Source organism: Nyctereutes procyonoides, unplaced genomic scaffold (genome assembly GCF_905146905.1).
Source record: "Nyctereutes procyonoides isolate TBG_1078 unplaced genomic scaffold, NYPRO_anot_genome, whole genome shotgun sequence".
Classification (NCBI taxonomy): Eukaryota; Metazoa; Chordata; class Mammalia; order Carnivora; family Canidae; genus Nyctereutes; species Nyctereutes procyonoides.
Genome location: NW_026575025.1, coordinates 8,636,839 through 8,663,503, shown reverse-complemented (window position 1 = coordinate 8,663,503; position 26,665 = coordinate 8,636,839). Strand labels below are relative to the sequence as shown.

Sequence of the window (26,665 nt, the reverse complement as noted above, 5' to 3'; positions counted from 1 at the left end):
ATACTCTCCTGGCAGCGCCCTGGAAAATTCTACGGAGGGTCTGATGTTCTTGTTATACCTCTTATAGACAGCTTAACACAGTTCCTATTGTCATAGACAGGGTATACCTTTTCTTCCAGAAATAAAGTGTCACTGCTTAATTGCTTCGAAATAAAGGTAGCATGGCTCAGAATTTGCTTCCAAGAAGGAATATATTTCAATAATCTTAGAGGACCTTTAATTAAAGTGGTTGATATGAACTGAATAGGTTTATGGATCCTTTAGTCCTGTTTTGTGAATGTAAGATGGTAATTTTACCTGTGTCTTTAGTTCTGGGGAATACAGAGCACAGTTGAGGCCATCTGTGGCAAGCTGATGGGTCACTCCCCAATGACTCGCCTATCTGACCCTCAGCTGTTTTAGAGAAAACCTTGCTTTCAAGCTACTTAATCCAACTTATAAAACAACTCTAAAGGGACACCTGGATGGCACATTCATTTGGGCATCTGAGTCTTGGTTTAGGCTCAAATCATGATATCAGGGTTGTGAGATCAAGCCCATGTTGGGCTCCATTCCATGCTCACTGTGGAGTCTGCTTTAGATTCTCGCCATCTTCTTCTGCTCCTCCCCACCATGCTCAATCTCTCTCTCTCTCTCTTTCAGATAAGTAAAAATCTTAAAAAAAAAAAAAATCCTAAAGAAACAAAACGACTCTAGGATTTTGAAGAAAACTGGCAGGTTCTCTAGTTTTAGTTACCATTTCCCTCTTGTTAATAGAAAAGCCCATGATTTGGTTTACTGTAAGAAATTGTATTCCCTTTTCTCCCTAAATCCTATTCAGGTATAGCTAGGATATGAATTTTAAAGTGTATTTATGTTAACTAAAAATTAGCTGTTGAAGTGCTGGCTCCTTTCAGCTCTTCTGAGTATCGTAGTTGTATTTTTGTAAGGTCTCTATTTTGCCACAGGGCTTTGGTTGAACTTTGTAACCGTTAGTTCATACCTAGCTTATTTCTACTTCAAAGGGCACAAATAGAAGCTAGGGTAACTAACTTACTGGGGCCATTCATTTCCAGTTGATTTGCTGTTTGGCCAAAAGATAAAAATGTTTGCTTAAGGAGTCTACTGTGGCTTTATTTTTAAGTTTATAACATACCAAGTTTAAAGAAAGTGCACTGTGGAAATGCATATTTCAAAGTGTTCTGATTTTAAAAATGCTAATCTAATTCAGGATGGTGGAAAATGAAAGGACCTAGGCATTTTAAAACAGTTGCTAAAGAATTCCTGTTCTCGTGCTTAAATAAGTATAATAAAATAAGAAGTCATAGGCTTGGGGTTTTTAGAAGCTGGCTGGTCAGGTAGGATACACTACTAGAACACACAGACCAGGTGTGTGATGGCTCACCACAGCACAGCCTGCTGGAGGCTTTCTCCCAGGTGGTGATTTGGGGATGTAGAGGCACCTTCCATCTTTTGGCTTTGCCATCCCTTAGAGCCTTTTTTTATCTTGGGCATCCAGCCAGATGCAGAGGAGAAGGCATGGAGGTTTTTATGGTTCATGGCACACTGGGGAAGACATTGTCATGTGTTAATACCTACCTGCCCAAGAAATTGGGAATGTGGTCTGGGTAAGCGCCTGGGGAAAGGAGAGTGGGTCTCTAGGTATCTGGCCCAGCACCATGTGACTGCACTTCGCCAGATGGCCTGCAAAGACCCAGGGTGGATGCCCATGTAGGCTCAGAGATAGCAGAAAGAAAATTAACATTAGTGAGAACCTGATTTCCTCCTGAGCAAGGGATGCTAAACTTCTGTAAAAGACCAGGTAGTAAATATTTCAGGCTCTGTGGGCCACTTTTGGTCTCTGCTGCACATTCTTCTCTTTTCCTAAAACAACACTTTAAAAATATCTAAACCGTTCTTAGCATGCCGGCTGTGGGCTGGATTTGGTCTGTGGGCTGCAGTTGGCCAACTCCTGCTCTTATTTCATCATGGCTAATTACCTGTCTTCTTATAAATCCAGTATGTATGTATGTATGCATGTATGTATGTATTTATATTTTATTTTATTTTATTTTATTTTATTTATTTTATTTTATTTTATTTTATATATTTATTCATGAGAGACAGAGAGAAAGGCAGAGACACAGGCTGAAGGAGAATCAGGCTGCCTGTGGGAAGCCTGATGTGGGGGACTCCATCCCAGGACCCCGGGATCATGACCTGAGTCAAAGGCAGACGCTCAACCACTGAGCCACCCAGGCGTCCCTAAATCCAGTATTTAATGAGTTACCTTTATTAGGTTGAAATTTGGAGAGTCAGTTTTTGCTTGCAGTACATCGATGTGATTATATTCTGACCCATAATTGAGGAGTATGGACTTTCTATTTGTGGACATTTATAGTTTCCGCTTGACGGATGTCAGTGTATATCTTGTTTATAACTAGCCAGTTGCAAGGTCTTGATAATCAGCTTTGCTTTTTTGTAATTGATTTCTTAGTATATTTCATTATATTTTGCCTTTCTATATGGGATTACAAAAAATAAAAAAGGTATAGTATTTTATTTCTTAAAGATTTATTTATTTTGGAGAGGGTATGAGCAGGGTGAGCGGGGTAGAGGGAAAGAGAGAGCAGCAGACTTCCAGCAGAGCACGAAGCCCGATGCCAGAAGCGGGGCTCCATCCCAGGACCCTGAGATCATGACCTGAGCTGAAATCAAGGCAGTCACTCAGGTGCTCAGAGCCACCCAGGTGCCTGAAAATGGCATACCACTTTATTTATTTATTAAATATTTATTTACTTATTTTCGAGCGTGGGTGCAGGGGAGGGTGCAGAGGGGAAGGGAGAGGGGCAAGCCTACTGGCTCTGAGCACGGAGCCCAACACCCAGCTGGATCTCAAAACCCTGAGATCATGACCTGAGATGAAACCAAGAGTCAGACATGTAACCAACTCTGCCATCCAGGCGCCCTTAAAAAAAAAGCATACTACTCATTTAGAGACCTAATTAAAAAAAAATAACTGTGTCCAGTATTCTGAATTCAGGTGGAGAGACTGTTCTATTAGATTATCAGAAATTTGATTTACAGACCAAAATAAGCACAGTCTGACCTGATGTCAGTGGAGCGTGGGAAAGTATTTGAATACACCTGGTAGCTTTTCAGTCAGTGACTTTGCTAAAGTATTTACAATAAGTAAAATTAACTCTTCTGTCCATTTGTAGACATCTCAGGATCAAAATTTCCATGGTTGACTTTGAAGGCAAGGTGTACTGACATGGATGGTGAGGGTTTGGCAGTTCTTTCAGGTGCTTTGTTCCTTAAGCTGACCTGGAGCTCCAGCATCTGTCTTAGGTGCCTGTCTCTACTCTTAAAGACTGTGGATTAGTATGTGCCTGGAGTCCAAATACGGCCTGTGACTCGTGTGCTGTGTCTGTGTGTGAACACAGCTGTTTGCGTCCTCATACACTTCAGTAGCAAGGAGGAGGCAGAGGGGTAGAGTGTGCTGTTTTTAGGATTTGCAGTTTAAACTCCCAGATAAATGAGCCACGTTGCTCCGCCAGAAGTGTTGTAGTCTGTGCTGACAGCGTTACTTTGGAAAGCTGCTTTTTTTCCTCCTTTGGAATTAGCTCTTGCTATCCTTGTGTCTTTTTTTTTTTTCCTTTTCGTCAGTTTTATGAGGATAAAATGGCATAATAATGTCTCTTTTGTTTGTTTCCCATCTTCCCCAATCTGAAAACCAAAAAAAGCATTTATGGTTTTATTTATTTCCGCCATCTTTTTCCCTGAAGTTCCTTTCTTGTTAGGCATATATCACCTTTGCCCTTCTTCCCTTAGAAGTAGAAGTAGATTGCTCTTCTGTTTGAAGTATACATTTTAGTCCTTCACTACCACAAGTGTCACAGTGCCAGTGAGCACTCTGCCTCTTCCTGGTCTTGAAGGCGAGAGGCCTGGCATGTGGGTAGTTGCTGACCATGCTGGGAATTGTGACATTGCTTTTTTAGCATGTTATGTACATAGTGGCCTAATCATTAAGAAAAGAGATGGCTGTGCCTCACACTTGTGTCATCCACTGAGCTTTGTGGGCAGTGTGTCCACATGCAGGTTCCTCTGGAGGGAGGCATTGTTAGTCTGGTTTAGGTGAACTGTCAGAGTACCTTCTCATCCCTAACTGTGACTTCCTGTTGCTTCCTGATGGAAGCATATTGCCATATGTGTCTTTTGAAACATTTAAAGATCTTTTTTTTTTTTTAAGCAGAGACAACTTTTATAACACCATATTTCATAATCTTACCTAAAACTTGTTCCCTTAGGAGTCCTTTTTTTCCTCTTTTTTTAGATTCCTTAAAACTTTGCCTATATTTTAAACTCTGTGATTGTATACTTAATAGTGAAGTCATATGAAGTATGTATACTTCTACACGTCCTTAAGTGACCTGCCGTGGCATGTAGTCTTCTATTCCTGGATCAATCAGTATGAGTGACTGTATAAATAAAATTTGCCCTCCATGATGTCTAATTTTTAAAATATTATTTTGAACAAATGTTAATGAAAATGCTAAATCAGGATTATATTCCTACCTGATCTCCTAATATGGATGATTTAAACAAATACTTCTCAAAGTGTGTGTGTGCTCTACATAGGTTATGACCTTTGCAGCTTCCTTTCTTCTACCTAGGCTCTTCCAGCAAAGGATTTTACATGAGCATAGGTGGATATTTAACGTGTATTTGGTGATAATGGTAACAGGAGCCACTACACTGAGTGAATAGTAAAGCTGCAGTTGATCTGTAGATTTGGGGGTTACTTGAAGTATGTATGTGTGTTACCAAAGCCTGGGTCAGAAATTCTGCAGTGAGCATCGTGGACAGATAATGACTTGTGTGGCTAGTCCCATCCCTGATCAGGACTTCAGTTCCATGCTGTCAGCTTTTCATGTGTTGCTCAAAAGTAGCATTTGAAAGTGTCTTGTGGCTGCTGTAGATTACATAGTGACTCCTGTGCTTCCTAATTCCAGTTGTAACCAGTAAGGACTTTCTGTAACTCTTTAACTTGAAGAAAACAAACTTTGTGTTCTCACTATTGAGGAAGGGTGGGAGGAAGAGGAAGGAAGAGTATGCACGTGGTCCTGTTCATGTCCAGTGGTTTTCCTGATAGCTGAGGATGTTGGTTTCCCTCATTTCTCAAGAATTATGTTCTATTTGTTTAGTTTCTTTATTAAGAATGGGACAGATTTTATCATTTTATGACCTTTAGACTTTTCAGCTGTGAAAGTGTTCTCAGTGGTTGAAGGTACTGGTTTGTGATGATGATTTATTTAATTCTTTGGTATTCTGAAGAATACTATGTACTTAGATCACAGTATTTGTTGTTTGTTGCTTGAATATACTTCTGTGTAAGCATGTGTTCTTCAAATGTAAGAAAGGGTTTACTTTCTTCCTTTCCCAGCGTTAAATTCTTTTTTTTTTTTTTTAAAGTATTGGGGCTCGAACTCATGGCCATGAGATCAAGACCTGAGCCGAGATCAAGAGTCAGACACTTACCTGACTGAGCCATCCAAGCACCCCTCCCAGCGTTAAATTCTCAACAAAGTGTGGATGGGTTAATTTCGTAGGTTAAAATCATCCCAAGTTTAAGCATTCTTTCAGCATTTTTAAGTCAAAAATTTTTGTTAATAAAACTATTTTCTGAGAAGGAAAAGTCCTGTTGATTTTACTCCTTTACAAAGTGTTTTAAATATGTTCAATATGACACATTTTACTTATGTGACTCAAGTTGGCATTATAGACTGTAAAATTCATCTGAAATTTGAAAAATTAATATGTGAAGTTGAAATTTTATTTGAAATACTCTCTGCATTTTGTTTAGACCAGCATGTTTTGGAAATTTGATCTTCATTCATCATCCCACATAGACACACTTCTAGAAAGAGAAGATGTAACACTGAAGGAGTTAATGGATGAGGAAGATGTTTTACAGGAATGTAAAGCTCAGAACCGCAAACTTATAGAGTTTCTGTTAAAAGCAGAATGTCTCGAAGATTTAGTCTCATTCATTATAGAAGAACCACCTCAAGACATGGATGAAAAGATCAGATACAAGTAAGAAAATTCAATCTTCTCTTTAGGGTGGGACTGAAGTGAAGTGGGGGTAGAATATTCCTCTTGTTGTCCAGCAATTCCCCAGGGCTGTTGTAGACCATTTAGAGTGTTAAAATGGTCAAAAGTGACAGACTGAGTGGAGCATGTAATCCATTCTAGAACCATGTCCAGTGAATCACATGGTTTTTTAAAATGAGTGTTCTAAATTGCAGTCAGAAGGCTTTGTGGAAGGGCAAAGTGCTTTGTGAACAGTGATGGAAGTTTCTGAAAATAGTAAGACGATTCAAGTAAGTATTTTCTCTTTGCAAATAGGAAGATAGAAATTATGTGACTGTCCCAGATCACATGACAAATCTAAGCCAGAGCTTGGGCTATGAAGACTATGGCTGATACAAGAAATTCTGACTTGTTAGCTTATGATAAGGGAATGGATCTTGATGAACATCAGTGGAGCTGAATTTAAGTAGCTAGTGCCTTGGATGACTGTAGCAGGTTTATGTCCTCCTTGCCAGTTTGCTCACAATAGAACAGTAGTGGATGGGGCCCTTTATCACTGTCTCTTTCAACACTTGGACTACACATGTCTGGAAACTCTTAGTGAGCACTCCATGTGCATTGAAAGTATTGAAGTTTCAGTGAACTCTCTTTCCATCTCCAGCTCTAATTGAAATATTTGATACTTTCCCTCCTCCCCAGAAAATAGGACAGATTTAGGAACAAGTCATTGATTATGCATTAAATAAACTTAATGGAATAGGGAGAATTAAGACTTTTAGTAGATCGCCCCCCCTTCCCCAGTCTGTTCCTCTTTTCAAATATCTTTTTCTTTCTTTGTGGGGAGAGTTTTGCTGTCAGAGAAATAATACTTATTAATACTTTCAAGTGCTGGTGGCTTGGACTTTCAATCAGGTGAGGTTATGTTCTTTGGCGGCCATTAAGATGGACATCTAGCATTAGCAACAGCATCCACACAGATCAGTCCCCTAAAAAAGAAGAGGAAAGAAATGTGGCAGCAGGAATATTAGTGTACTCCCATCCTCCAGAAGACAGACACTTTGCTGTTTGGGAATTCCCTTCACGTGTGAGCCAGCACACGTGGGTGCTGCTTGTCAAGGGGCTCATCCTAGTGGGAACCATGTGCTGTGGGCTTTACATTGAGCCCACCTGGAGGGTTGTTGTATCCCCCTCTTAGAGAATGTGAGCCAAAGGACTTGCCCTTCTGGTGTCAGTTTTCTCACCAGCTGAATGAAGTTAATACCTCTTTAACTGGGAAGAATAGGCATACCACACCTTAGGGAAGGTGCTTATTTTACCAAAAAGTAGTCATGGCTTTTGTAGTATTGCCTTGCCAGTGTTTTTTTTGTTGTTGTTGTTGTTTGTTTTTTTTTGTTTTGTTTTGTTTTGTTTTTTAATGTGTGTGTGTGTACTACTTTTGAAGTTGAGGGAACAGATGTGCCTCCCTGGACACACAGTCTTCTGGATGGCACCATTGTGAGGGAACATGACTTATGCTGGGCAGATGAGGTCTGTGCTACGGTTCTGGCCGAGATGGAGACACCAGCTATGCGAGAGATACATGATATGCCTGGCTGGATATGCAGAGGGGTATTTCATATGGGATCTGAAAGCTTTTCGAGGTTGAGATTGACCTGTGGTCATCTCAGGAAATATAGACTAGTGTTTATAGAGTATGGGTGATAGAGTGATTGCTGTATTTTGTGAACCTCATAACTTTATTAGTTACACATGTGAACTGAACTCACACTGTTCTAAGTCAGTGATCATATACAGGGTATTAAACATTTGTCATTTTGCACTGATCTTTTTAATCATAATGACAGATCTCTCAGTTCTAAATAATTTAGCAGAAATTTGAACTAAAAGAACTTTGAGAATAGGGCTTTAAATAATATAATAAATCCTAAAGCTAAGGTGCCGTTGGTTGAGTCAAGGTTCCTACAGAGGGACTGCAGAGGAGGAGAGGTAGGGGAGAAGAAGAACCAGGAGGGACTGCCACCCTGAAAGCTAAGGGAAGCCAGGCTCCAGGACAGAGGGATGGACAGGTGGGTCGAGGGCCTGCTATTGACCGGACATGTGACCATTGGCGCTTGCAACACAGAGCACGTGGGCCCATCAGTGTAGGTTTTCTGGAGTGCTGAAGGTGAAAGCCTGGCTGGAATGTCTTTCAGGAGAACTAGCGACAAAGCGCAGAGACAGCTCTTTCAAGAGTCTCCCAGAAAAGGAGCAGAGAGAGAAAGTGGGTGCTGTAGGCAGATGGGAGTCAGTAAAGGTGTGGTGGTGTTTTTATCCTGTGGGAAAAATAGTGGGACATTTATATGCTGATGAGAGCCATGCAGTACCAAGGGAAAAGAAGGAACAGGGAGTGGGACATCCAGGGATGTACTGTGCCTGAGTAGGTGGGAGGCCATGCAATCAAAAGAGCAAGTGGAGGGTGGCTTTAGGAGCAGAGTCAGCTCTGTGGGTAGGGAGGAGGAAGAAGCCCAGCTGTAGGTTGGTGTGCAGTTCTCTTCTGTTTGCTTCTGTGTTCTCACTACAGAGGAATTGAGGTCAGAGCATACAGTGGGGGAGGGGAGAAATGGAGGGGGTCTTTGGGTGTTTTAGAGCTAGTTTAATGTTTAGGAAAGAGAGAAGAGCCCCAGCCTGTCTGGAACCAGGACTGTGAACCTTACGTATAGGGCCCAGACCCTTTACATGTGCTTCTTTAGCTAGATCATATGTCTCGGTCACTGTGGGAAAATAGGTGAAAATTTCATAAAAAAGATATTTTAAATGCCCATGCTCTGTTCTGGACCTTGTGTGTCAGAATTTGGAAAACACTCTATGCATTTGGTTTGCAGCCTCACTTGAGGTCTACTGTCTTTTACCTGTGCTTTACTTGCCAGCAGTTTCAAATTGGGGCATTTGAGACAGTGCACCCCCTAGCCCCCTACAGCAGTATTTCAGAAGTTCTATACATTAGAAAATACAGAGGAATAAAAACAGCTAGCTTTTGTTTATTCTAGGCCATCTTTTTCTCAGTATTTTGTGTTATCCTTCTCCATGAGGTAAAGGTTACTTTCTTAATTTTACAGACTTGAAAACTGAGGCAGGAAGGTTAAGTAACTTGTCCAAGGTCATGCAGCTTGTAAATAGCAGGGACAGAGTCTGAACCTAGGTAGTGTGAGTCCAGAAGCTGCACCTGCAACCACTGCATTATCCTGCCCTGGCATAATGACAACTTTCTATTATGGCATCTTTGAGCCCACATATTTCATAAAGTAAGGAGGAAAGACTTTAATTTGACTGAGCCACAGAAGACAGCTATTTGATAATATGATCTTCATGCCCACACACCTGCCAGTTCTGTTGTCTTTCTTTTCCTTTCTCTTCCTCCCTACAAAGGTTCACTTGGGGACATTCTCATACTGTTACATCTTCCAGCCTCACACCAGACCCTCTTAGGGTCTGCAGCCTTCTGGTCTGTGGCCAGTAGCCTCTTGAGCCAGTGACCTCAGAGCAGGCAGCCCTTGCTTATCTTGGGTGCCTCAAAGGGTGTTGTCTCTATTTCAGACTACAGTCCTTGCCTCTCTCTTGTCATACAGCAATCTGTTGCTGTTTTGTCACCTTCCTGTCCAGCCAGCCTTTGACTTGCCACTCCAGATGACTAGTTGGTACTGGATCCTGGCTGCTTAACAAGGAGGAAAAAAGAGCAGATAAATGAAATTGGGGGTGGTAGAGAATGTCATGTGGACCAGCCTTGGAGTCTGCCTTTGTTGCTGTTAAAAACGGAAGAGAGATTGTGGTAAAAGGAGTGAGTGGAGAAAATGGATCAGCTGTCTGGTTTTCAGAGAGAGAGAGAGAGAGAGAGAGAGAGAGCTCTGATGGTCAGAGGCAAGCATGATATAGGGGTGCAGGTATTTTCAGGGCTGTGGAGTCTGTGGAAGAGGTCTGTGACCCACAGCAGTGAGACCTGTCAGTGGGCTAATCCCTGGAAGACCTTGGAAGGCTGGGAAGGCTGGCATGAGAGCTTGTGTTTTGTACACAACTTTCCCATTTGGGTGACTCAGGCTGATGTCCTGTTCTCCAGTTCCCTATGTTAGAATATTTATTCTCTTATGGTGTAATATAGACCGAATACTTGATGAGCCCCCCAAAAGAGCTTTCTAGTACATTTGCAACTCCTGTGAAAATAGAGGTGGCTGATGGGTCTTGAAACCTGAATGTGTCTTAAGTAGTTAAGGAGGTACTGTGTCGTACTGTGTGTAGTGCAGTTTCCTGGAAACCAGTGTCCCCTATGGTTGTCCTACCAGCTCTGCCACTTTCCTGCCAGAGCAGGCTGCTGGCTCTTACCTCCCTCATCTGGCCAGTCCTGTCCAAGAAGGCCCACACCCTGTTCCGCAGCATGGCCTCCCAAGCTTCCCGAGTCCTAGGTGTGCTCTAGTTTTGTTGGGGAAAGTGTATCCTGTTGAAACTTGCTTTAGAAGTAACTTTATAGATGCAGTAGAGAATTTCACTTTAATTTAGAGGTTGGACAGAATGGATTAAAATTTCCTAATTCAGAGGTGATTTTGTTATTTTTCACAAAATTTTAGGAAGCCTTTCGGATTTATGTTTTACTTTCTATAATGAAACTGTTAATACAGATGATGATGCAAGTGTCCTGTTCTTCTAGGTACCCAAATATATCTTGTGAGTTGCTCACTTCTGATGTCTCCCAGATGAACGATAGGTTGGGGGAAGACGAGTCCTTGCTCATGAGGTTATATAGCTTCCTCCTAAACGACTCCCCCTTGAACCCGCTACTTGCCAGTTTCTTCAGCAAGGTGCTCAGTATTCTTATCAGCAGAAAACCAGAACAGGTAAATATCATTTTCCAGAAGGTAAGTATTAGTTCTGATGATCCCCCAGTAATTTTGTTGCTTCAGTATTCTGAGTGGGCCTTCCATCCAGGTTCTATAGTGACTCTGGTGAAGCGACAGTTAGTTTATTTTTCCCCCCAAATGACCACAACACAGATGAAGCTTTAAATGAAAAAGCATTTCCATAAATGTAATCGATGATTAGTTTATACATATGGTGATTATTTTCTATTTTGATTCCACTTAAGAACTTAAGTGTTTAGCTTGGACATCTTTGTTTATTTTTTTTATTATTAGAATAATGTCTGAGCTAAAATCAGACATTTGACCTACTGAGCCCACCAGGTGCCCTAGACTTCTCTGTTTAGACTGCTGTTCTGTCCAGTAGTGCTGGGCAGAAAATCCTCCTTTACTGTTGTGGCAGGAACTGCCCCTCCCTCTGCTCCTCCCCTTCCCCCCTCCCACCCCCACCCCTCACATCTGTTTTGTTCCTCAACAACTCAGATATAATTAGGAAATTGATTTTCCGAGGACCTATTACATATGTAATGGTTCTTAAAGTATGGTTTTTTGACCAGCAGCATGAGTACCACCTGAGAATTTGTTAGAAATGCAAGTTTGTAAGCCCCACCTCACGCCTAATGAATCAGACACTCTGAGGGTGGGGCCCAGTGATTTGGAATTTTTAATAAGCCTTCTAGATGACTGATGCATACTAAAATTTGAGAGTCACTGCTCTAGTGGATACTGGTATGAAGAAGGATGTGCTTACCAGGAGATTATGATCCACTTCTGGAAATAGGCACCCAAGGAGCAGCAAGAGCCTCCGAGGCTCCAATACAAACAGACCTGCCAGAGCGTGGCAAGCGAGGGTGTGATGCCAGAACTGCAGTTGGTCAGACCAGCTGGGCCTGGCTTCTTCCCCATGGAGAACAGGGTCCGTGACCCATCCTTGCTGTCAGCAGACGTGGAGGGATGGAACTATTTTAGGCATAGTATGTCCTTTGCCAAGGCAAAGTGGATGCATGTTTTATTTTAGAAAGACAAGATTGTTCTTTCATGTTCTTAATTAGGAAGGATTATCCTCCTAAATGTATTGGAATTGAGGTTCTTTTTTCTTAGATAGTAATCCCCAAATCATGATTACTGTAATACAGGCTGTCTTTCCCTCTTCCGCCTTCTGGTGAGAAATAATAGTCCCGCTGAGCGTTCTAGCAAAGTGCACGCTGTCCCATCAACACAAGGTACTGGTCCTTTCAGGTATTTGTAGCCTTTACTGACACAGGCCTTCCACCTTCATCATGTTTTTTTTCTCTTCATTCGATGCGAGGGGAGCGCAAGTTCAGGGCCCCAGGTCTCACCAGACATTTTATTTTATTTTATTTTATTATTTTATTACTTTATTTTTACATCTGCAATTTTATTTTTTCTTTGCGGTTAGGGTTGAGGGGAAACAGAAGTTTGGGCTGAGGAATAAACTTTTTTCCTGAAATTACATCCTGAAAGTTTTAAATAAGTAGAAGAAGGAGAAGATAGGTAGTTGGTAAACTGGGGCCTAAGATTACTATCCCACTTCTGCCACCAAGACTTCCTGTCCCAAACCAAATTATAATAGAGAAAAAAATTATTCTATATTTTGTTCATTAATGATCTAGACAAGAGATAGAGAGGGTGGTACCACCACAAGTTTCCAAGGAGGGGCACAAGTCCGTTCATTCTACGTCTGTGTCTGAGATATCATCCCTTAGACCCCATCAAAGAGTTCACCAGACCTTTTATATCAAGTGAGAATACACTTGAAACTTTCTGGGACTCTCAGTGCTTGTGCTGGCCTTCCAGGTCAGATGTGTGTGCACAGGTGATGGCATATGCCGAGTACATTCCGAGAAAGGGGCCCAGTCGTTCCATGGTTCTTTGTGCTTCTTGGCTTGGGACTTTTGGAATGAAAATGAGAGAATTCAGTCACCCTCGTTCTTCACCTCTCTCCGTTTGAGAATTGCCAGTGAAGATTTCTCGTCTCGTGATGTTAGTGAAGATGCATGCAACTGCAGGTGATGGCGGGGGGCTTAGCCAATGCTCATTAGCTCACAGGGAGGATGTTCAGCTACGGGATACCTTCAGTGTTGGGCGGGGGGGAGGTTAGCATCTCCACGGTGTTGTCCTTGATCTAGGACACCTTTAATCCTTGCTGTGCTGTCCACAGTACTGGCCGCACTCGGTGCCTTTGGGCTAGTGCTTTTGCCACCAAATCATGCAATATTTTGGTTATGTCTGACTTTTTCTTCTTTTCTCCTCTATTGTGCTTTTAAAACAACTGTGTGACTCAGTTATGAGTGGATGAATTGTATATAACTTCTTGAGGTTTATATTGTAACATCTAACCTTACTGTTCAGAGGATCCTCATGGGATCATTGCTCCCACATTTGCACTGGAGAGCATGAAGCAGTTTTTGTTCATCTCTGGCTCATAGCCTTCCTCATGTGGGATAATGGCAGGATTGTGGCTTTTGTGGCATACAAATCTAAGCTTAATCCTCAGGGCAGCCACGGTTTGGCTCTAGCAAGATGCTTAACTGATCTGTGCCTTGTTTTCCTTGTCTAGAATGCAGAATCCCATGTTAGGGCCTCCTGAGAGATTTTGGTGAGACTTAGCTGCTGCCACACTGGCCATGTTGCTTTGAGGACTTTTGAAGAGACACTTGGTGCATATGGACAGGAGGCACGCGAAGGACAGAACACACTCCCTCTTCTTCTTGTACAGAAGAGAGACCCTGATTGTAGTTGTAGCTTCTCTTGTCTCTTCTGTGTAGCCACCCGTCTCTTCTGCATTCCCCTTCCTCTTGTTAATCTAGACAGAGGGACTGCTGACATAAAACCCAAATGTGATGTTGCTATAGCAGGTGAGTTAGCCACTTAGACTGACCTAAAAATACTTGATGCTTTGAATTTTTTTTCTTACTTGCGAGAGACTAATTAGGATTTTGAAGATTTATCCTGCATTTTAGTGCAAAGTCTAATGAACTTGCTTTATCCATAAACTATTTTATGATACATTCTTTGCTCTTTATGGGCTATTAAGTTATCCTTATTCTTTGAAAATTAATAATGAAAGTGAATAGAAATAAGATATTCTGTTATGGTGTATTTATATGAGAGAGTGTGATAATTTGAGAGGTTTTTTCCCTAAGGAGCTTTTGCATTCTATAACAATTATAGTGGACTTTCCAATTTTATATGTGATTACTAATTCAGCATTTACCATTCTTCAACTTCAGGTGGTGGTGGGATTTGAGAGCCAACAATTTGAGGGGTGAGGTGGAATACATGCTAAAGTTCACAGTTCCCCAGTTACGTGTCTTTCAGGTTTGGTTTGTTCTCCTCTAGATTGTGGATTTCTTAAAGAAGAAACGTGATTTTGTAGACCTTATAATAAAGCACATAGGAACTTCGGCCATCATGGATTTGTTGCTCAGGCTCCTGACATGCATCGAGCCTCCACAGCCCAGGCAAGATGTGCTGAATGTGAGTAGAATTAGGACACCTTCACTGGGGTGGGAAGTGGCCCAGGAGCCCACAGGGCTGCTGGGTGCTGGGAGGGATTCCAGGGGATTGGAGAGGAAGGTTGTCTGGGAAACTAGGAGGTAAGGCGGGGGCAAAGAGGAGGGTGGAGCGGGGAAGGAAGGTTGTTCCTAGGTAGAAAGAGATTCTGACTTTGCAGGATTAGTTTCTGAGATGTGCACATCCAGAGGTGCCTGGGATGTTTCTTTGTGAAGGGTCCTTTACCCTTTACTGGTTTGATTTTCAGTGGGAGTGGGGTGGTAGAATGGGTTGAGGATGTGTTTAGAGCTGGTCTGGTGGTAAGAGCAGAAGATTGGGAGTTACGCATCTCATCTGAGGATACTGTGGGCCGTCACTCTTGGGAGTGTGATCACACTTCAGGGTCATGGCTGCAGAGATGGGGGCAGGTATTTCCAAGAAATCAGCCTTCAGGGTAACTTTCCTCTTGTGGGTTGTTTGGATCATAGAATAGGAAGGAGAATGGGGGTTATTTCCAAAAGCACACATTGTAAAATTTTGGTAGAGGGTTATTTTAGAAATGTGTGCCTCTTGAAGAGCTGTCTTAGGTGGAATTTGGGTGGGAACAGGGAGAGTATGAGTGACTGGAAGATGAGATTTCTCACAGGCTTTTATCTTTGCCCCTTCTTCTTGTCTTCTGTCTCCTCCACTCTCCTTCTTTTCACTGCCTTCTTCCAGGACCTTCCCCAATCCGTTCCATCCTTAAAACTCAGCCTTGAACCCTATCATTTACTCATTTCTTTGAAATAAGTTCTGTTGGAAATGCCAATTTTAATTAAAGATTCAAAGAACCAGAGGAGAGAGGTAGGAGGTTCTGTAAGGTAGTATTCCAGGAAAGGGCATGTTCTGCTGAGGTGAGCAGGCATGCCTGTATGCGTGTTTGTGTGAGGGGGAGGGGTCAGAGCTGAGTCTGGAGAACCTGGTCATTGTGAGGACACCAGCTGAGGGTATCTAGTGAATGTCTTGGAGTTGCCTATGGGAAGGAACCCTAAATTGGGGTGCTGGTTCATTTTAGATGTCTTCTTGTGGATATTTTTTTCTCAACATGTTGAGGATTCCAGAAAAGATTGTTGAGGGCAAGGGGGAGGGAGGGTCAGCTTTACATTTGGATTGCTCTGGGAGAAAATTATTAAATATAGTTTCTTAGAATTCCTTTGGTCACTTCTGGGTTGAATTTTAGGGCAATTTATAAAGGAATAGATGCACTTCTGGAGGGATATGGTGATAGTTAATACAGACCTAGGTTAGGGGAAGAGTAGTTAGAAACTTTGACTTGGGTGCCCGCCCTGGGGGAGTGCTTATTAGTGGCTCTGCAGGCAGTAGGGGTGTGGGGCTGATCCTTCCCTAGCTCACAAAGCTTCTTTCCTTCTTTCTTGGTGGTCAGGAACTCCCACCACCACCTCCCTCACTACTAAAGGATGGCCCCAGACATCACCTCTGCCTTACTGAGTAAAAATCTGCATTTTCACAAGATCCCCAGGAGGGTGTTCCTGTGCCTATTTAAAAATTGATCTTAAAATGTAAAGTTGGACCTCTACTAGCTTTACCCTCTAGCAGCTTTGTTTGCATTTTCCTTGGCACCTTTCTCCTTCGGGAGCAGGCAGCTCTGCCCTTAGCAAATTGTGTTTGATTCCTTGCTCTCCAGCCCTGTGCCTCCCTACTTCCTCCAATTTCCCTTTAACCTTTGGGTTTTGTTCTCGGGCTGTTTTTGTTTCTGTGTCCTTTCTCGGTTGTAAATGCCTTGTTTAGTATGGTGTTTCTGTTCCTGCCTAACATTCTGCTAGCTGATATTTAATTTATTCTTCCTTATTCTCCTATTTTCATTTACAGCACTACTTCACATGTAGGTGAGAAAGAGGTTGCCTAGGCAGGATACTAGCTCTTTACTAACTCCTGACTGGGCAGATAAACTCTCCTGCTGTGGTGCCCTGCCCCCCATGTCTCCTGTGGCTGTTTTGGTTTTGGAGTCTGAAAGTTCATGTTTTAACTTACCATGTTTTAAGAGGCTTGATACTAAATCATGCTTTTCTCAATTTTTCTGTCTTTTTTTTTTTTTTTTTAAGATTTATTTGACAGAGAGCAAGAGCGTGCGTGTGTAAGGGGAGGGATAGTGGGAGAGGGAGAGGGAGAGAGAGGATCTTCAGCAGATTTGCCTCTCAGCATGGAGCTTGACCCTGAAATCATGACCTGAGCCCAAATCAGGACACTTAACTGACTGAGCTACCCAAAGCCCCTGTGAAACTGTCTTAGGGTGAATACTGTCTTAAAAAATCTATAAATTACACACACACACCCTCAAACAAAATACAGACCTTTTTAGTACTTAGTGTCTGAGAATTACCCTGTGGCTAAGAAGCTGATTTTAGAATTTTTTAAGTGGGAATTGTAATTTGGGGCATAGTTTGTACTGTTGGCTACTGTTTAAATAATATATTCACTGGCATTTTCCTTGGGGGACTTTTAATTTCCTGTAGTGTTCAAAGTCCAGAGAAACCTGTAACATTCTACTTAAAATGTGATGGATATTTCCAAGTATGTTAATCTTCATTGGGGCTTGAACAAGAGCCACGCATTGCTATGATTACCTCTACAATGTGTTTTACAGTGGTTAAATGAGGAGCAAATTATCCAGAGACTTGTGGAAATAGTTCATCCATCGCAAGAAGAAGATGTAAGTTCTTCTGTGTGACTGTAAACTTGATTTTTTTTTTAAAAAAATTGAAACCTTTTTATTTGAGCATAGAGCTTAATCTTAATTGTATGAGACATGGATGTAGACGACAGGTATAATCTGGCATTCTTAAAGTGGGCAATTTTCTAAGACCCCAAAGCTTTAAAAAATATTACATTTTGCTGATGTGTAGATCATCTTCAGAAATATGGAAAATAGCTCCAAAATTTGGAAAATGGTTCTCCTCCATCTTCTGGAGCTGGGATTTTGTGCTGAATCTGCTTAACTTTGTCACAGACCTCCTCCATCCTACTTCTTTCTCCTTGTATACACATCATTAGCCTAAATGGTGTAGCCACATCTGCACTTGGGTTTTCTGTTCTGGCTAAAGCTGTCCTGGCAGCACATCAGAATCTTTGCCACCGTTGAACCCCTAAGTGTTGGACCCTTGGCGGTCATACTTGTTGGTCTGGCTTCTGGCACCAGCAGGTTTGGCTTTGTCCCTGGTGCTGGGGATTGGCTTGACAATATAGGATTGAAGCTGCTCTGGAGTTTGAAGACTGAGCTCTGTGCTGAGAGGATGCCCGTCTGGGTTGGGTCTCCAGGATTAGCCTAGCCCATTGGCCCCTGTGGAGGAAGCTGTCTGCTCTTCTGCTCTGCTGCTATTCTTGTTGCCACCCTTTGTTGCAGCCTGAGCCCTATGGACTTGCTGGTATTTCGCCATTTCTGCCTATTGACATGACAGCTCTCTACTGCTCAGCCTCCTTTCTGCGAAGTAGATATGCAGGATATGTCATGGGAAGGTCAAGTGACCTTCTTGTATGACAGAGGTTGCCAGTGAGATTGAAGAGTGAGCACCATGGAAGAATTAGCACAAAGGTAAAAGTGTATAACCAGAGGAAATTCTCACTCATTTTGACTTAGCCCCTCTACTCTGGTATATTCAAAAACTTCTGATACCTGGAGTTCATCTAAAACAACCCCTTCCCTCTGCCAAGTTAATCATTAAATGTGCCACTGATTCCCCATCTTCCCCTTGGGACAGTGCATCTGGTGCTCTGGTGCAGTGTCATTCCTGTTAACATTCAGAACACATTCCAGTATGTACCTGTATTGGGTGTGGAGTGGGAGAAGTCCTGTTTAGAGGGAGCCTGCAGTCTGAGTGGGCTGATAACGCCTCTTATGGTTCCTGAGCATGTTTCCTGTGTGATACAAGTGTGGTTAGTGTGGGCCATGGAGAGTGATGATGGGAGCTTGACCTCTCCTATTCACAGGGAATACATGTCCATGGACGAGGCTTGCTTATTGCTAGGATTTCACGTTCTTGAACAGAAGAACTTGATTGCCCAGCAGGAAATTCTGCCTTTCTACAAGGCTCAGAAGAAACTGATGAAAGAGAAGCCCAAGTCTGCAGCTCTTTTTTTTTTTTTTCTCTTCTTTTGAAGGGCAAAGCATTTGAGGCATTAGCACCTTCTTTACTTGACTTGCAAGAAAGTTAATTTTGCCTTTGGAAAGTCCTATTAATACTTCTCTTTTGTACTAAGTGATAAATTATATGCTAAAATCATACGGACCAGTTTATATTTATTAAGGAAATGTTAAATTCCTAATTCTAGTCAGTAGATTTTGATATGTTCGTGTGTGTTGTCAGTGCTGGCATTTCACTGTCTCCCTGTGCTGGGCACATAGCTGCTCAGTCTGTGGACTGTGCTCAGTGCCATGTTCCATGAGACATGATGCATTTGGGGGCTGACTTTAGACCTTTCCTATAAGGTGAAAACTGTATAATAACAGTGGAGGAAGATGCAGTATTTCTTACCCATTGGTATATTCCAGAAAGCTATATTTGACTTTTTTTTTAATCAGTGCTGATTTATTAGCTTCTATGCTGATAAAAGCATATATAATTGACCTTTGAACAACACGGGTTGGGGTGCCAACCCCCTATATGAAATCAGAAATCCATATAAAACTTTGGACTCCATAAAACTTGACTGCTAATAGCCTGCTATTAGCTGTAATCCTTACCTGTAAGGTAAATCATCAACTAACACATATTTTGTACATCTGTTACCTACCATATTTTTACAGTAAAGCAAACCAGGGAAAAGAAAATGTTATTAAGAAAATCGTAAGAGAAAATACATTTAAATAAGTACGCTACCATATTGAGAAAATCCGCGTGTAAGTGAACTTGTGCACTTCAAACCCATGCTGTTCAAAGGTCAGTTGTATATTGGGGGTGTGTCTTTTTCAAGTTTTCAGTTGTAGAAATTTTCCCCTGCCAGAACTTTGATCCCATGTCCCTACATAAAGCGATCTGTATTGTGCAGTATTGTTATGTGAAGTTCATTACCCTGGCAGAACCAAATCCTCCTGTGTCGACCTACATTACTTCTTCTGAGCTTGACTTTTTACTCACTGCAGCTTCTTAGGGCCATTGTTAATTTGTGTTATTTCTTAAGCAATTTCCTTGCTATTGTTTTCTTATAAATTTGACATTTTATGTGTTTTATAGTTAAAATTGTACTTTTTTCCTTTAGCGGCATTCAAATGCTTCACAGTCACTTTGTGAAATTGTTCGCCTGAGCAGAGACCAGATGTTACAAATTCAGAACAGTACAGAACCAGATCCCCTGCTTGCCACTCTAGAAAAGTATGTTTAAAACTCTGTTCTTGTTGTTTTAAAAAAAAAATTTTTTTTTTTCAACTGATACTATTTAATGTGTTACCAGTATGAGTGGTTGGTAAGTCTTCCATCTGTGGGAATCCTGTTCCTGCAAAATAACCCTGGGATGGGGGAGAAAGTAGGAGAACCGGCTTATCTGATTTCAGCCATTTATGATGCCCAGTGGAAACCTACAGGGTAAGAATGTAAATAAATGACATTTATATGTAGACTTTGAACTTTTCAAATAGCTGTAAACTAGAATTTCATAAAGCCATCGTAAGATGGTATAGTGCATCATGACTATGGTCCCTGCTCCACAAGTCTTTGGTGGAGAATAGTCTGATACACAAACTAACTCATGTAGTCAATGATTTTTACCAGAAGATCTTCTTAGGGTTTACTATATACCTTTGCAGCTGACTAGGGGCAACCTGACCACACCTGATTTGAAGGGTTACAAGTCTTGTATGGTTTGTTTCTTTGTACTACCCTGCCCTTATTTTTGGACAGTTTCTTGTGAACAGCCATCTCCTGTTTGGGTGGAAGATAGCTTGCGGATGGTGTGCTGTTTTGAAATTTGTGAACGGACACCAGTTTTTCTAGATTCTCACATTTTCTGAAAGAATATTTGGCATTGAGCATGAGCCTACATTCAATCTGCATCCATATAGCTGCAAGTTGTATGTATGTATGTATGTATGTATGTATGTATTTATTTATTTATCAATCAAGTTGTTTTAATAGAGAAACATCAGGCATTTCCCACTTTGGATGAGTAAATGGAGAGTATACATACAATTAGCACTTTTGAGTACAGATGGCAGTCCTGCTTCAGGTCACTGCCACTGCTGCTAATTTTTTTTAAAAGATTTTTTATTTATTTATTCGTAAGAGAGAGAGAGAGAGGCAGAGACACAGGCAGAGGGAGAAGCAGGCTCCACGTAGGGAGCCTGATGTGGGACTCGATCCCGGGTCTCCACGATCATGCCTTGGGCTGAAGGTGGCGCTAAATCGCTGTGCCACCCAGGCTGCCCCACTGCTGCTATTCTTGCTGGTGACTTTGTCAGGCCTCTTCTGGTCCTGCTATATGTTGACACTCATTTGACTTCTTTTGGCTTACCTGCCTGGAAGGCCCTTTTATTAAAATAAAACATTTGTGTGTATTATTTACCTGGCAAGTGTGAGATGAGCAAGGAACAAATTAGAGATGTGGTATCATTTTTAAAGTCTGTCATCTGAGAAGTAGAGTTGTATTTTCCCAATTTGTGTCATAGAATAGGATGGGGTTGACTAATTCTCTGAAGTAGTGAAATTTAAATTATCAGTTTCTAAGTAAAATATCATTTTCCTTCCCCACTTCTGTTATTCTTGGCACATGGTGTATGTGCTCATTCTGTAAATCTAAGACATTCCACATTGAAATACTAGTAATTATAGTAGTGTTAGGTTGATCCATGTAAAGTTGCCATTTGCATAGGTTAAAAAAATGTTACATACCAACAGTCCCGTGGTTCTTGACAGCATTGTCCAATAGAAATAAGTCAGGTGTAATTTTAAATTATCTCATAGCCTCATTCAAGTAAAAAATAAGTGAAATTAATTTTAATAATGTTTTATTTAATTGATATAAAATATTTGAACATATGCTCATTGAGGTATTCTACATTCTTTTCTTTGTACAAAGTTTTGGAAACCCAGTGTGTATTTTACACTCAGGACAGGTCATTTCGGACTAGTTACAATTTGAGTGCAGTGGCCTTATGTGGTGATTGACTCTGGCCATCTGGGAGAGCAGGTTCCCCCTGGATGCCAGACGATCAGCAGTAACCACTGAGTTTCAGTGCCACCAGAGCTCCCTCAGATGTGGAAGCTGGCCCTTGGAGCCTGCATCTGCACCAGCTCTTAGGGTGCAGACTGTCTCCTTAGTCCTGGATCAGGTACCTATAAATTGAATCATATGGCCGCATGCTCAGAATTGGCATCATTAAGTATTAGTTGGAGTAAATTTCTTCAAATTCATGGCCCTGACAAGTCAGGGGTCCCATGATGTCACTGAGTTATGTCTTCACTGCACTTAGCAGTGGGGAGACTTACTCTATAATAGTCCTCCTGCACTTTTCTTGAGAATGAAGACCAACCCCTTTTAATATCAGACATGCTCCCACGTTATGGTGGTTCTTTTAGTATCTGTTGGTTAAGAAAACACACAGTGATCAAAGGCTTCAACAGGCTTGATAAACTTATTAATCGTAATAGCTTTTGTATATGGTTGATATATTAGGCCATAATGTATAATGTCTGTTTATATTTGATAAACTATCAAATAATATAGGAATATTGTATTATGTTTTATAGTCTCCTGGCAGTACATAGTAGATGGGTTACCCAGCTCTTTAGATTATAATGCCAAATAACCCACAGGTAGGGTGCCACCATGTATACAAATACTTACACGTATGTATAGTGTAGCATGTAAGGAAAAGTTTAAAATGAGTTTGTTTTGGAGGGAATGGTAAAGATGGGTAGAGATACCAAAAGGTGTCTGAGAAGGTGGACGGGAGTGTTAAACAGTGAGTGGCATGGGAAGCAATCAGGGCTTGAGTAAATGCGGGGGCTCTGGGATTCTGAAGTTCAAAAATTCCTTTAAAGCCAGTGGTGGTAGGGAAGGTGATAGGGAAGGTGGTAAAGAAGGTCGAAGGAGCTTAGAATGAATTAGAGCTTGATCCCAGTTTGGCCAGCTAGCTGAGGACAGTGAGTCTTTATTCAGCCTGCCCACCTACAAAGCAGAAACAAAAGTGCACCATTGTCTCAAAGGCATGGAGGGAGTCCCTGGCGGGCTTCATGCCTAAAACACTTCCTATGGGCAGTTTACTAATGTTCATCCAAGAACTCCAGTTCTTTTAAATGTTGAAAGTACAAATATATTTTCTCTCAAAATTAAGTAGATGCCTTAGTATTTAATGAATACGAAGGCATTCATTTTATCCTGTTTGAATAGCTAAGTCCTTCAGTCTATGATTTCTTTTGTATTGGATAATACTAGACTCATAATATGGTTCAGCTACTATGTTGCATCCTGACCTTCAAATTCCTGCCAGTTATCATATTGTTTTTGTCCATTAGTAGGATGCTTTCATGGATATAGTCGACTGATGAAGCCATGAGCTAATGAGGCTTCTTTGTTAGCCACTCTCTCAGGCACCAGCATTTATGAAACTATGATTACACTCTGAAAAATAAGAACGTTACACTTGAACGTGGACATCTACAGTTGGATGCTGTGTCCATACTCTTCTGGCTGGCAAGAGGCTACTTTTTTTTTTTTTTAAGATTTTATTTATTTATTCATGAGTGACAGAGAGAGAGAGAGGCAGAGACACAGGCAGAGGGAGAAACAGGCTCCAGGCAGGGAGCCTGACGTGGGACTCGATCCTGGGTCTCCAGGATCACACCCTGGGCTGCAGGCGGCCCTAAACCACTGCACCACCAGGGCTACCCAAGAGGCTCCTTTTTGAAAACTATACATACTATACATATTTACTGTGAAAAAGCTGTTTGTTTTCCACAGCCCAATCCCAAACCTGGTATTTATTCTATAGACTGCTATGTGTTGAGTGATGACTTTTGTAGTGCTGTTTTGGGTAAAGGTCTCAACATTTTAGTGCTGGCGTAGGAGTTCTTAAAATCTTCCAGCAAGGGGTGGCGGGGGGGGGGGGTTCCTCTGAAGTTAGGTTATATGTCAGTTTTATTTGCTTTCCCCAAATAAAAAGAGATTCTCTCTTCTTTGCTGCCCCTCCCTGGTAAGGGAACTGGTGTTGGAATGCAGTGAGCACAGCTATACCTTGGGATGACTGGCATCTATGCTGGGTGAGCAACAGGGACAACCTAGCTATGTGTCACACTGTAAGGGAGATTCCAGTCTTTTGTTCCCTTGGATTCTGAAAATTACTGAGATCTTAAGAAGTGGAGATCTTCCTTGAGATTGTCCATATAAATTTACCTAACAAGTTACCCTTGTGTTTTACATTAATCATGGCCTTGAGTGTGTAATGGGAATAGCCTACAGAGAGAGAATACATTTTGGGCAGTAGTTCAGGCAAATCCACTTCATTGCTACCTTATTATTTTGATTTGCCAAATTTTAATTATAGGGTAAAATGCAACAATTGATCGTGTCTTTTACCTGTTTTAGATCTTAGTTAATTATACATTAATGCCTTTGTGGGAAGACATTTGTGGGTTCTAATTAGCCTTTTTGAAAAATTCCCCTCCTTTTGTGGGATGAAGAGCTCCAAATCTTACCACCCACAGCCGCTACCACCAGCACCCTGGTCTGAGTGGGAGATGACTTCCAATCTTAAAACATTTGTTGGCTCTCAGTGAGATTGGCAAAGGCAGGGAGGGCTCAGGTGATTCTGCTGAGGGGAGGGAGTAGGAGAATACATGTGGGAGAGTTGCATTTATAATAAGCAGGATCACTGGTCTACTTTAATAAATGTATGAAAAATAAAATATTGTTAAGTGAAACAGATATGCCCCAGTGAGATTGAACTTTGATAAAGTATTTGCCTTACTGGTACCATGCTCTTTTTCTGTTATTATTAAATCGTGTTACAATTAGCACTTGACTATTGATTTGTTTCCCTAGGCAAGAAATTATAGAGCAGCTTCTATCAAATATTTTCCACAAGGAGAAAAATGAATCAGCCATAGTCAGTGCAATCCAGATACTGCTGACTTTACTTGAGACACGGCGGCCCACGTAAGCTTTCCTTTTGTCTTATAAATGTTAAACCATTTTGCTTTGCTTTTAGATTTTCTAGAAACTAAAAGTTGGTTGATAAGCTACAACCTCATGCCCTTGAATTGCAGGTGTTCAGTCTTCCTCTACCATGTGAACTCTGAGTTAGTTTTGTGTGAGTGCGGATGGAGGGAAAAAGTTAAAGATAGAGTTTGATGAGCGCTGTTCACTGGCAGTGTTTGGGTATTTAGTAGTTTAGAGAAGATTGCTACAATAAGTGGGGTCATACACAAAACATGTAACACAAGAGAAGCCTATTTCTTGATTATCAAAATTGAAAATAGGTGTTCCTCCTGGTCAGTGGGCAGCTCTCTCCCCTCCAAGTGGCAGTTCTGGGACACCTTCTATCTTGTGATTCTTTTCTATGCATGCTAACTTGAGGCTTCATATTGGTCCTTCGGGGATTTCACATGAGGGCACTGTAGTTTGTGAGGCTGTTTTAAAATGGGTTGGCAGGTGGCTTGCAGCCTTTAAGGAAAAATTTGTCCCAAGTGTTTCAGAATCAGAAACATGGTCTGCTTTTCCCGTGTGTGTGCTCTGCACTAGCCATATGATGTCTGTCATGTTATTCTTTACAGTTTATGTCCAGTGCTAATTCACTTATTGTTAGAATTTTCTAATTGTTCCCAGAGCATGGATTTGAAGAGCTACATATATATATATGAGCATTCCAGGAATATGCGGTTTAGAGGTTAGAGTTTGTGTTTTATCACTCACAGATTTCTCCAGTAAACCAGAGGGCATGAAGAGAACAGAGAAGGCTGCTCTCTGCATCTGAAAATCTCAGTCATCCAAGGTTTCTGGATATACTTTTAATGAAGTAATTTTGGTTTCTAGCAAAGTAGTGAACATAATCATTCCACTTCCCAAATTCTTGATCTCTATTCCTGGTTTGTTTAATCTTTGGTTAGTGGTAATGGAAGGGCAGTTGGGCAGCACTGCTTTAAAGGCCTTGTAATTTGGAGATGTATGTCTGCAATTTTGACTGTGTCTGTGTTTTCTGCAAATTCTATTTTAAATAATGTAACCAGTAACTTAAGGTATTAATCAAGTGGTACAGGACTGTCCTCTTGCTCCTCATGCTTCAAGACAGTTGCACCATCTCCTCAAATAGTTTGAAAGCACCTGAAATGGTCCTGATGCTTGTATCAACAACCCTGACTTAAGAAAGGAATAAATCTGGGGAAAAAAGGTACATCTTTACAAATAGAAGTGAGAAAACACATAGTTGCACAGTCTAGAGCAGAGAAGATACAATAATAAGAGAAACAATAGAAGGAAATTTTTGACCAGAAGAAACTTGTCTTCAGATCATCAGAAAGTGATGGAATGCTGAATAAGATTAAATTTAAAAGGAGTGGGGGATGGGGCTTATATTTTAGCCTTTTCCTGATGAGATTTCTGAATCCCAAGAAGAAAGGATAAATCCTAGAAGCATCTGGATAAGAAAAAAAAATGGGTTAACCACAAAGCAAATCAGATTGCTAGGCATCTCATTTGTCAAGCTAAATAAAGACTGGAAAGCAGAGGACAGGTCTGTGCCCCTGATATGCTGCTGCTGATGCATGAGGGCAAAGCAGGCATTCTCTGGCCCCTGCAACCTCAGTGTTCCATATGGCTTCTGTTCCCAGCGTGAAAGATCTGAAGATGGACTTCACCAAAACCAAACAGAAAATAAGTTAGAATAAAGAACTTAAATAATACTGGTAAAAGTGATGATAAATGAAATGGATAGGGAGTGAAAATGATTAATATGAATGTGAAAGCTAAGTGTTCAGAATTGAACAGTTGAATAAGTCACATATGGGAAATAAAACAATAAATCTTAGATTATTTTAGTAAAACTCAAGAAATAAGGAGAAGGAATAAGTTAGTATATATTAGTTCTTACCTTACACCAAGGAAGTTTCTTTTTTTTATCTTGGAAAAATTGAGAGTTCAGATATGTTTTCCATAAATGTAGAATAATAGTAGGATTTGGAACTTCCAAAGCTCCCTCGGGGACAAAG

General features: G+C 41.3%; 1 protein-coding gene across 14 annotated transcripts in view; it reads left to right on the top strand.

Annotated features, from left to right (window-relative positions):
* PPP6R3 (protein phosphatase 6 regulatory subunit 3) overlaps positions 1 to 26,665 on the top strand; it is a 150,619-nt gene that overhangs the window by 60,613 nt on the left and 63,341 nt on the right. For 13 of the 14 annotated variants that reach the window (XM_055314465.1, XM_055314454.1, XM_055314455.1 and 10 more), the window contains 6 exons: positions 5,846 to 6,078; positions 10,751 to 10,937; positions 14,322 to 14,459; positions 17,119 to 17,184; positions 19,728 to 19,840; positions 24,504 to 24,617. In XM_055314465.1, the coding sequence (XP_055170440.1) occupies positions 5,852 to 6,078; positions 10,751 to 10,937; positions 14,322 to 14,459; positions 17,119 to 17,184; positions 19,728 to 19,840; positions 24,504 to 24,617 (845 nt within the window). In that variant the 5' untranslated portion in view covers positions 5,846 to 5,851. The remainder of the gene's footprint in view (positions 1 to 5,845; positions 6,079 to 10,750; positions 10,938 to 14,321; positions 14,460 to 17,118; positions 17,185 to 19,727; positions 19,841 to 24,503; positions 24,618 to 26,665) is intronic. The other variant, XM_055314472.1, reaches the window with a different exon arrangement.